At 39.6% G+C, this 11,519-nt stretch overlaps 2 protein-coding genes across 2 annotated transcripts in view; one reads left to right on the top strand and one right to left on the bottom strand.

The window, feature by feature from the left end:
- Positions 1 to 1,263: 1,263 nt before the first annotated feature.
- LOC106536154 (RNA polymerase I-specific transcription initiation factor RRN3) lies at positions 1,264 to 8,425 on the top strand (the record flags this gene model as incomplete). The annotated part of the gene is given in 5 exon segments (XM_014033353.1): positions 1,264 to 1,451; positions 1,603 to 1,711; positions 4,118 to 4,270; positions 4,804 to 4,888; positions 7,492 to 8,425. Coding segments are annotated over 5 exon segments (685 nt in total), but the record flags the coding sequence as incomplete, so codon positions are not given.
- Positions 8,426 to 8,675: 250 nt separating this feature from the next.
- Positions 8,676 to 11,519, bottom strand: part of si:dkeyp-72e1.9 (syntaxin-binding protein 4) — a gene marked incomplete at its 5' end in the record, with an annotated part of 25,692 nt that continues 22,848 nt past the window's right edge. The window contains 3 exon segments of the mRNA XM_014033352.1: positions 8,676 to 10,109; positions 10,948 to 11,078; positions 11,179 to 11,228. Coding sequence (XP_013888806.1) covers positions 10,069 to 10,109; positions 10,948 to 11,078; positions 11,179 to 11,228 — 222 coding nt within the window.

Below are 11,519 nucleotides of genomic sequence, written 5' to 3'. Positions count from 1 at the left end.
ACTACTACTACTACTACTACTACTACTACTACTACTACTACTACTTCTACTACTACTACTACTACATTATTTTTTAAAGTAAGCCAAAGCAGTTACCTAAATATGTTGTAAAGTGTGTTGAAAGTTTTTTTTCTTGATTTTGAGTGAATATGATCCAACTGAAGTCAAATATAATTGATCATTTTTTTATATAATTTATATGGTGACAAATAAATATTTGGATAGTTTTTCAAAAGAACAAATATTCAATAACAAGTCTTTTATGGCAGGTAAGAAAAATAAATAACTTTTGGATGTAAAAACTTCAGATTTCTTAACATTTATTAATGGTACCAACATGGTCTGTCCTGTGCAGAATGACAAAATGAAAAATATTTTTTTTACTAAACCTCTGTAACTTTGCTCCAGTTAATTTTAGCAGCGTGAATCTTTGCACAGGAAATGTCCACAAGTGCTTTTATGTTTTCCAAGAGTTTTTAGCCTGAATCATTATGGTTTGAAATGGGTTATATACTGTCTAATGAAAAAATTATTCAGGTGAGAGTGAAAAAAAATTTATGTTCCATCCCTAAAATCTCTTAAACCAAAGCAGCTGTTTTAATACTTACACTTCTAACATAAGCTCCCAGTTGTTAGCTTTATTTTGAGACCAACATTATTTAAGTAGAGTTTGTAAATYCTGAGATACACTCAGTTACATTTCAGCAACCCCTTGGGGCTTAAGAGCCCATGGGCTAGTGTGGGTCACCGTGCACCAAATTCTATTAACAAGGTATCAGGTGATTCACATTGATTAGCTCTTCTAATTAAATGACATTTCATTAAACTATAATGTGCATGATGATGTCATCAGGAGGTGAAAGGCTGTCAGTGCAGACAGTAATAACTGCTATAAGAACTTAGTGGTTGATTTGAATTGAACAGTTGTTAGCTGTATCAAACACCTTCAATGCATAAACAAAATTAATGTTTCATAGCCAAGTGTTYTGTTAGATTTTTGTAGCTCTAGTTTATTTAGCTTCAGCTCAGATTTATGCATTRAYATCAGGGTATGTATTACAGTCTTTGAAGGCTCAAGTTTGATCTCAAACTCTCAGAATTTTGATACTGTAACTAAGYATTAACCTATTTATTTATTTGTATTGCAATTGTGAGTCACCAGTCGGTCTTCAGTGGTCGCAGCCCAGGCAGACACTGGCTTTTTAAAAAACTCAATCAAATGTCTATAGCTGGGTGTGTAATCTGGTGTTCCCTGGCCTTCAGCACTGCACGGGCCTGCCTAGACCTGCTTCTGTCCTGGATCCATCGCTACATCGACAGTCAAGACAGCAGCGGCAGACAGGTGTGTTGTGACATCAGCCTGCACGGACCTTTCTACACTGCCTGCCAGGCCGTTTTCTACACAGTCATCTTCAGACACAGAGCCATCCTGGAGGCCAACATGAAGAAAGGTGCAGCAGTTCTCACTCCACTGCTTCTAGTTTGCTTTTTAAATGGAAAACCTCAAACAGTCTGCTACCAGCAGGGTGGAGGGAACACTTTTGGTTTGTTACAGCTGCTTCTGTTGAGCTGACTTTGGGTTTCTGTGTTTGCGTGTGTCAGGTCTGGAGTACCTGCAGAGCCTGAACCTGGAGCGGGTGGTTCTGTCTCAGCTGAACCCTCTTAAAGTCTGCCTGCCTTCAGTCACCAGCATGTTTGCTGCCATCACCAGGTACAGGCTGCCAGTCAGACTTTTGAACATTGTGTTATGAGTATTTTACTCATATCCGCTAAATATTTGATCTAATTTTTAGCATTACAGTATTTACAGGACTAAAATAGGCTTCCAGTAGATTTTTAAAATTCCATCTTCAGCTTAGACACCCGTAAGGCTCCCACACACTCGGGCGTACTGTGTGCAGTTCCTGAGCCGGGCAGACTCCACGCATATTGTCCACGGATGTTTGAGACTTCAGACTCCAGCGTACTGACAAATTCTGTAATTCTTCACAATTTCAGTCATGATGTCAAGGATGAAGAGGAACAGATAGTTTGCTTTTAAAGGGATCTATGATTAGTTGTAACATTAAACTTTATTTGATAAACATTTATTTTAACTGTAAAATAAAGACTGTAAAAATACTGTAGGATGTTCAGTTTCGTAAATCTTTAAAAATATATTTTAACATGGATGGAGCTATTTTATTTATACACAAAGCATTCTGGGTAAATGATGACGTGGATAGGTCCTCAATGTGAGCGAGCTATATCCACCCTGAAGGTTAAATCTTGGACAATATCTGATGTTTGACTCTTTTAAATGAAACCAGAGAGCGTTGACAGAGAGGAGAAGGTAGAAATGACTCAGCCTGGAACTGAAAATATGGATGGAGGACAACAGAGCTGCTTCATGGAAGAAGAAACTTAGCCTGTTAGCCTTCGCTCTAGCGCTGACGCTGTATTGCCTTATATATATAAAAGCTTGGTGCTAGTGCGACAAACAAGCTAAACTGCGGTCCTCCATCTATATTTTCAGCTGCAGGCTGAGTCCTGTTTGCGTTCCCCTCTCTGTCATGTGGATGGAGGACCTCAGTGACGAGAGGAGAATGTGTAGCGCTGAGCTAATACATATATATGGTGATAGCATCGGGGCTAATGCTAAAGCTAACTGTCTAAGATGGGGTTCTTCTTCCATGAAGCAGCTCTGTTGTCCTCCATCCATATTTTCAGTTACAGGCTGAGTCATTTCTACCTTCTCCTCTCTGTCAACGCTCTCTGGTTTCATTTAAAAGAGTCGATCATCAGATATTGTCCAAGATTAACCTTCAGGGTGGATATAGCTCGCTAGCAGCCTCGCACCGAGGACCTATTCATGTCATCATTTACTCAGAATGCTTTGTGTGGAAATAAAATGGCCCTGTCCGTGTAATATATTTTTAAACTTTTAGTTTAAAAATTATAAAAACTGAACATCCTACAGTATTTTTACAGTCTTTATTTTACAGTTAAAATATACGTTTATCAAATAAAGTCTAATGTTGCAACTAATCAGGGATCCCTTTAAGCTTAAAAGCAACAAATGATAATAACTAAGTTTACCCAGGGTCTGAGCTATTTCCTCCCACAAATTTGTTGCTCTCTGAAAGTCCTTCTATTCCCTCATTGATGTATCATATGGTATCTGTTTTCTAACCTCCTCTGTGAGACACTCTTTCTCCATTTCATTCAAAAATGATGCAGATTTTCAACTTTATCTGCTTGATGTCACATCCAGAACAGTTTGATGTGAACTCGCCAGGCAGTTTATTGAGCGGATCTCTGTGCAGACCTGTCCCACAGACGTCTGCTTCGAGTATGTGGGGGCCTTTAGTGTTGGACAAACTTTTCATAAGTTGGTCTAAGTTGTCTAAAACAGTGTATTGTGACAGGACCTTTGATGAAACTGATGCTGCAATAAGATGTTAAATAAAACGTAATTACTAGTACTGATACTGGAGCTTAACCCAAATTATTCATGTGATTTATCTATTTATGTGTAATATTTTTAATTGTGAAGTTATTCCTCCAGTGAAAAGAAGTGAATACATGTTCCCACACATTGTAAGTCTGTAGGTACGTCATATAAAACCGATCACTATGGTAACAGGGTAGTGTGTGGTCACTCAAACATACYTCATCTGAAGACTCCKCCYTCTCATTTCACAGCAGTTTTATGCGACCTACCCAGACTACATAGGGTGTGGCCTCCGTGGGCTGCGGTCCCTGATGTGGGACGCAGCAAGTATTTAATTTTGACCTTACTGATGAGTTAACGACTAGTCTGAACCAGCCAGAACTAAGGTGGATTGCTGCTGCATTGAAACAACTCTAATCTGCAAAATTTCACAGTGMTTTATGCAAATGTTATTTGTGGCTGAGTGGTTAGGGGAGGCGTCTTTCATTGAAAGAGTTGTCAGTTCGATTCCCAGGGTTTGTAAAAAACAAACAAAGCTGAAATGGTCAGCAAAACCTGTTTAAGTGTCTGTTGGTGTCCATAAAGTCTTTTCCACATCCTGCTAAATTTCTTTGAGTCCAGTAGCACCAGACAGAAGCAGATCWCAGAACACCGATGACGTTCTGCTCATGGTTTTTGTTCCAGGAAGTATCAGGTGGTCTTCTGCTACAGCGTCATAGAGAAGAACAACAAGCAGGTCCTGCCAGTGGTCCGCAGCTCTGCAGGGGGAGATGGAGTGAGCACCAACACCAATCCTCTGGACAGCTTCTTTCCCTTTGATCCCTATCTCCTGAAAAGGTGCTCTGACAGCTGCTTATCTGAAACCAGTGATGTTTGTTGTCAGAATGCTGAGTCAGCATTCACACTATGGTTTTACTGGTAATWTTAGCTTCAAGTTATGGTATTGCTCCTTTTAGGGTTTTAGCTATTTTTGTAACACTAATCTTAGCTTTGCTAATTCTAGCATATAGCTACAGTTTTTCTAATTTCAGCTTTTGACTACAYGTGTGGTTATTTCAGTTTGTAGTTACAATTTTGGTAACTTAGGCTTCAATTCTGCTTGTTTTACCTTTGAGTCAGTATCAATGTGTTTCAAATCTCAGCAGTCCTTTAGCACTCACTGTTCACACATCATTTATTGCAGAAAATGCTAATTTTACAAGTTCACTTTGCTTTGATCTGAACACAAAACTTTAGGAAAGTTGATCAAGAAGTGATGAAGGACTTGTAGAATTTTATATCATGAAGGATACACACATTAAGTTTTGAAATTCGATTTATATATATATATATATATATAATTATATCTTTGCCTCTGTATGTGCATGCAGGTCTGGTCAGCTGATCGAGCCTCTCTATCAGGTCTGGGAGGAACTGTCAGACACAGAGCTACATTTAGCTAAATCAGGCCAAAAGGTGAGACACTTATCAGACCTTCATCACCCTCTGTGATCTTTATACAGGTAATGTTTCTGCCCGTGCACGTGTGTGTGAATTTGTTTTTCTGTACTTTAAAAAAAGACACTGCCTGACCAAAAAAACCAGGTCACCACCTGGATTTGCTGTAACTAAGCAAAAAGGTATGAGCCTCCCATTGGATAACTGTTGGGTGATCATGTTTCAGCAGATGCAATGAGTAGCTTTTCATTTGTTAAACAACCATGTGTAAAAACACATTCTGTGGTTGTGGAAAAGAGACGACGTTACAAACAGAAAAGGACAGTGGGGAAACATCATGTTCAAGGAAGGACAGTGTTTTTTTAGTATTAGTATTTTAGCATTTGGTGAAATCGAATCGTAGGAAGACAGCAGTAGAATTCAGCTGTTTAACAGTGAAAATAAGAGCATTTCCACACGCACAATGAGAATAGAACTAGAGGAATTGGGACTAAACATCTGTGTAGCTGTAAGAAAACCATTATCAGTGAGGCTAATGGGGAAAAAATGGCTTCAATTTGCAAGGGATCATGAAAATTGGACACTGGAGCAATGGAAGTGGGTCATGTGGTCTGATGAATCCAGACTGACCCTGTTCCAGAGTGATGGTGTTCCACAGGGCTCTATTTTGGGGCTATTGTTGTTTCTGCTTTAAATGCTACCTCTTGGTTTGATCCTGTCATCTTTTGAGGATATTTCCTATCATTGTTATGCTGATGAAACTCAATTGTACATCTCGTTATCTCCACATGAAGTTACAAAAGTGTGTCTTTTACTACGATGTTTGGATTCAATAAAGAGCTGGATGACAGAGTTTTCTTCAGTTAAATGAAGAAACAACAGAAGTTATTATAMTTGCACCAGATAAAATATTTCCAGTGATAAAGCAGATCCTTGGGCCTCTTGGCAGTCTGCAAAATCTTCAGTTAGAAACCTTGGGATTTTGGATTCTGGTCTTACACTGGTTCATCATGTTAAAACTTTGGTTCGTTCCTGTTTCTACCATCTACAAAATATAGCAAAGCTCAGTATCTTGTTCAGAAATTGAAATTTTATTCATGTTTTTGTTTCATCTCGTTTAGATTATTGTAATGCATTGTATGCATGCCTAACTAAAACCTCACTTGACCGGTTACAGTCTGTGCAGAATGCAGTTGCCAGGCTCCTGACTAGATCTTCTAAGTTTTGTCATGTGACTCCACTGTTAATGCAGCTTCATTGGCTCCCAGTTCATTATCGAGTGAAATTCAAGACTTTGGTTTTGACTTGGCGAGCTCTGCATGGTCAGACACCACATTACATTTCTGAACTTTTACATTTTTACACTCCTGTCAGGGCTCTGAGGTCTTGTGCTAAAGACATGCTGATTGTTCCTCAGACACAATTAAAGACTAAAGGAGACAGAGCTTTTTCTTCTGTGGCTCCAAGGCTTTGGAACTCTTCCTCTGAATTTAGGATCAGCTGACTCTGTGAACTCCTTTAAAGCTCAGTTAAAAACTTACCTTTTTAAATCTGCATTTGTTTAAATTTGTTCTGTTTATTTTTTACTTTATTTTATTTTTGTTGAAGCACTTTGTGATTCCTATCTTGAAATGTGCTATATAAATAAAGTTTTACTTACTTACTGATGGGAGCATCAGGTTAAGACCATGCCTAGTATCTACTGAACATACCTGGCKGGCAGTGATCAGGTTCAGCAGCGCTGACCAACTAGATTAGTCCATCAATGGATTTTTTTTCCTGATGACATGCTGCGACATGACGCCAGGATTCATCAGGCTGAAATAGTAAGAGTGTGGTTCAATAAGCACAAGACATCATTGTCACACATGGATTGGCTCCACAGAGTCCAGACCTGAACCCCACTGGGAATCTTTGGGATGTGCTGAAGAAGACTTTGAGCATTAGCTCGAATCTCCCGCCATCAATACAAGATCTTGGTGAAAAACAAATGCAACTCTGGACAGAAATAAAGGTTGTGACGTTGCAGAAACAATGTGTGCCATAAAAAGCCATTAAAGCTAAAGGCGGTCATGTCGTGGWCCAGTGGACAGATGGTTGTACAACCGATTAACTTTTGGAGTCGGTCCTATTTAAGATAGCTGTCATAACTAAGTGACCTTATCAAACATAAAATTAGCAAGTTTTACAGATATTAAGCTACAATTTGAGCACTATCACATCTCATGAGATCTCGCATTACTTAAAGAGATTGTGCCTAATCTTATTCACAAAGTTTGACTAAAACAGAAGTCCGTCCCTTCTCATCGTAAGATGATCCTAGTTTCAAACTCTGAACAAAAGGCGACAAGTGGTAAGCGTTCCTTCTAGACTTTCAACTGTTTCAAGAATATTACCTCCAAATAGCAACTGCCTAATAAGAGCCTTCAGCTGTAAGACACAAATCCTTCTCTTTAAACTTCTTTTGAATTGACAACGTGTTAACTATACTTGTACATTTTTTTTGTTTTGTTTTGATGTGAAACATTTCTGCATTTTTCTGGAACAAATAACCCGTTTGTAAAGCTTTTATGAAAAACAAAACATGAATTCTGACTCTGGTTGTTTATCCTGTGCGTTAGGCCTCAAAAGAGGATGAGGATGACTTCCTGTGTGGAGAGACCCCGCACAACGAGGGCATCCTGGGAATGACGCCCAGCTCGTTTGGTTCAAACATCTGCAGTCCAAGCAGCGTGGGRTCGCCCCCTTTTACCCGCCAGCACCCTCTCTAGTTCAGATCCCTCAGGATGAACTCTTCTGTTCTGACAGAACTCTCTGGGATTCATCAGAACCTCCTGTTGGAAACTCTCTGGCCAACCCCACACAAACACAAGTTTGTATTTCTATGCTTATTAGGACCGCTCATTGGRTTCCATTCATTTCCAGTCATTTCTATAGCCTAAACTTGACTCCTTACCCTAAAACTAATCCCCCCCAGTACTAAAGCTAAACTCAGCTAAACTAAACTCACACCTTAGTCCTAAACCGAACCCCCAATCCTTTGGGTCCCCTTAAGGATTACAGGTAGGTGWGTATACAACAAACAAGTTGACAAATACAAGCATACAGACATTTAAGATTGGACTTACTGTCTTTATGTGAAACAGAGACAGCATGAACCTGAGTCTGTGTGGTGACTTTACCTGCTGCCCCCTAATTTTTCATTGAGGAACATCATTCTGACATTGTTTCACTGTTTTTAGACACAGTTTTTCAGACTTGTGGACTGCTGCCCAGATGTGCTGTGGAGAAATTCATCTTCTCCAAAATTTTCTTATTTACCCAAGTCTGTGACTGATCTGTCACCAMTTAACCTTATAGTTACAAAATGCTCCTCCAGCTGTTTCTTACTCATACCGCTTACTTTTACAGACTTGCAGCCCCAGTTTAAAATTTGTTAAAACTTGTTGGTGCCGTTAAATTCAAAATATTTATTGTTAATTTTTACAACTTCTTTGTTTCAATAATGGTTTGTGTTCTGTTGTAAATAAAACATAGGTTTATGAGATCTGAAAATCATTGCATTGTTTTCATTTACATTTCACACAGTGTCTCACTGTTTGGGATTTGGTTTAGTAGATTAATAACACAAAAACTAAATGTGGCAGAAAACAATACAAATAAATAAAAAATGAAGATCAAAAATTTATCTTCCATTTTGCCTTTTTGTTATTTTCTGCACTTTTAGGAACTGTAGAAAGCAGTTTGTGTTTGAGAAGTGGAACCAGATCCCTAAAGAAATGAAGAAAACACGACACCAGTAAAGTCCAGTAATCGGTTCTTCTTTTATTACAAAACAGAACAAAGAATATGAGGCCACACATTAAATATGCAATCTGGTTCAATTACACAACATATGACAAGTTTTGAACGTATTTGCAGAAATGAAACGAGTTCCTTGTGTAACCTTTGCCTGATGTCTGCTGAGGAGTACCAAACCCAAGCGCACACAGCAGGTTTTCTGGCGACAGAAAGCCACTCCTCTAACAGCAGGAGACGCATCAGCATGAAGTGCTCAGTGATGTGAAGCTGCAGATGTTTCTCATTGTTTAGTTCCARGATTCTTGCAAATTTAATGCAAAAGAGCACAAAGAGCGATACCGTATCCATAATGGTCATTTTTTCATGGGCTTGGCCTGACTCTGCACGGCTTCTAAGTCTTTCCATCGGGTGATCCCACCCACTCCCAGCACATTTCTTAGGACCTACTCAACTGAGATTCCAAGTCGAGCTGAGGATTTGACTTTAGCAGACTGCAGGCCATTAATCGCCCAGAAAGCAAGCAATCATGAGAGCATCTCCTTTACAAAAAAACAAACCCACCATTTTTAAAAATGACCGCAGAATTCCTTCTTTAAAATATGTAACATATCCATTAAAATGGCAACACGTAAACCAACACTGTGGTACTACGAGGAAGATGCTTCATGCTTGTTGGCTAAAAACAGAATTCAGAAGGAGCTAGACCAAACGYACTCAATTTACGGCTCCGACCGGCGGAGGAAAGGCCTTGACTCCGCCACAGGWTTTCTGAAAAGTACGGCTAAGGATGAGGAGTTTGTTGTGATTTTTATTTTTTGCCCATTGCTGCGTTGCGTTTGCCTTGGATAAAAAACAAATAATGTTTRAGACGATTTGGGTGGCCACACCATGAAAGTCCCACCTACATCGAGACAGCGCTCAAGTTATACCAAGGACCACCGAGATTGTAGACCAACGTAGAGTAGTGTTGAGACTGGAAAATGGAAAAAAAATGGCTTAAAAGGACAGTTTTTTCCCACAGGTGATAAACCATAATGTGGAACAGATGGATGGCAGCAAGGTATTATGAGATATATCTGGACTGTTCAGCTCAGGTTTGTCCCATCTAAGCAAAGAAGCCCTTCTTCACATGCAGTGCACTGATTTGTGTGCAAGTATGCAGATTTACAAAAGACATCAGGAACATGAGTTTCAGCAGTGTGTGTGTGTGTGTCAAGCACTCGGTCATGCAGTGCCTTCAACTCCACCTGCTGGAAAAGTTACAAGATTTTTTGTGTCTGGATTTTTGTTGATATGTGAGTTGTGCTGGAGTGGAGTCGTAACTCGCTGTTGACTGGATCAGCAGCTCATACAGCCTGTTCATTGATGGGGCAGATCCTCGATTAGTCCTTTGTGGCTCACGCGTGATGAGGTCCGACACATGAGACAGCATCTGAAGCTGCAGGTTAGACATGGGAAAAAAACTCCATTACAAGAAAATTCATTCATAGTAGTTAGTTGTTTTGACATTGTTCAACTAGAACATTTCTGAGTAAATATCAGTGCCGCGGCCATGATTATATCCTCTCCAGATGAGTATCAGCTAGTGTCAGGTTGATGTCTCAGAGATCTTATTTTCAGTGACTGATCACTTCATGCTGTATCTGTCTACTTTTTGTTAGCTTACCTATCAGAAAAGTCTGTWTATAAAGTGGGAGCTATTGGTTATACCAATACGAAGAGTTAAGTGTCATTATATGGAATCATTGAATTGTTGTAATAACCCATCCTGTCTTGTCCCCTCCCATTTTTTGATGGCGTTGAAGTCTTATTTGAACTTTTGGACTGCCAGATCCAGCAAGATTTCAAACAGGATGGATTATTTTCTTACCCACATCTCTGCCTCCTTTATAWACCCCAGTATGGGCCCTTGAGCAAGGTCTTTAACCCTTCTGAGCGTCTTAGATAGCAGTCCTCTACTTCACATATCGTTAGCCTCATAMCATAAATGCCCAAGACATATTTGGRCACAAATGACTTGGGCATATATGCTATGAGCTAACGATATGTGATGGGGAAAAGGCACAGAATGAGTTTCCCCATTGGGAGATAAAATAATCATTAAAAGTATTAATGCTTAATACATGGTAAGGTACTAACTATTGATAACTATTTGACAAAACAGGATCAAATAGTACATGGCCTAAACTAGTAAAGCCCTTTATKATGTCCAAGGTTTCCAAAGTGTTATGAAAACATGAAGAACCACCTTTAAAGAGTTGTTTATTTTGTGATACCTTTGTCATCAGTAGCAATAGTACACGCCCCCGCGACAAGCTCTTTGGCCTCCACAGCCCGATGGAAGGCAGAGTCAGGAAGTGGTAAGAGAGCATCAGAACTCTCTGTGGCTGGAGACAATCTATTGCTCCTGATACACACACACACACACACACACACACACACACATGGAGATTACAGGAGTTCCTCTACTTTCTTCTACTACTAATGTGAATGTAAGGGTTTCTTACCTGCCCTCCCCACCAAAAAAACTGGGTGTAGTCATGGCTTTGTGGACGTTCTGTTAAGAGAAACAGGCTATCAAATACAGATGTAAAGAAATTTCTTTGTACCCTTTTGTTAAAGAAATAAAAACCAACAAAWGTCAGTGAAATAACTTAAAACAGTCTTCCAAAGAGAGTAGAGGTGAACTCCAGGGTCGAGGTTCATTAGTCTCAGATCGCACCATTGGTCAGTGTTTGAGAAAAGAGAAAGATGTCTGTCCGTCTGTCCATCCATCCATCCATCCATCCATCCATCCATCCATCCATCCATCCATCCATCCATCCATCCATCCATCCATCCATCCATC

Source organism: Austrofundulus limnaeus, unplaced genomic scaffold (genome assembly GCF_001266775.1).
Source record: "Austrofundulus limnaeus strain Quisiro unplaced genomic scaffold, Austrofundulus_limnaeus-1.0 Scaffold1705, whole genome shotgun sequence".
Classification (NCBI taxonomy): Eukaryota; Metazoa; Chordata; class Actinopteri; order Cyprinodontiformes; family Rivulidae; genus Austrofundulus; species Austrofundulus limnaeus.
The sequence above is the reverse complement of the archived record's forward strand: the minus strand, read 5'-3'. Positions and strand labels throughout refer to the sequence as shown.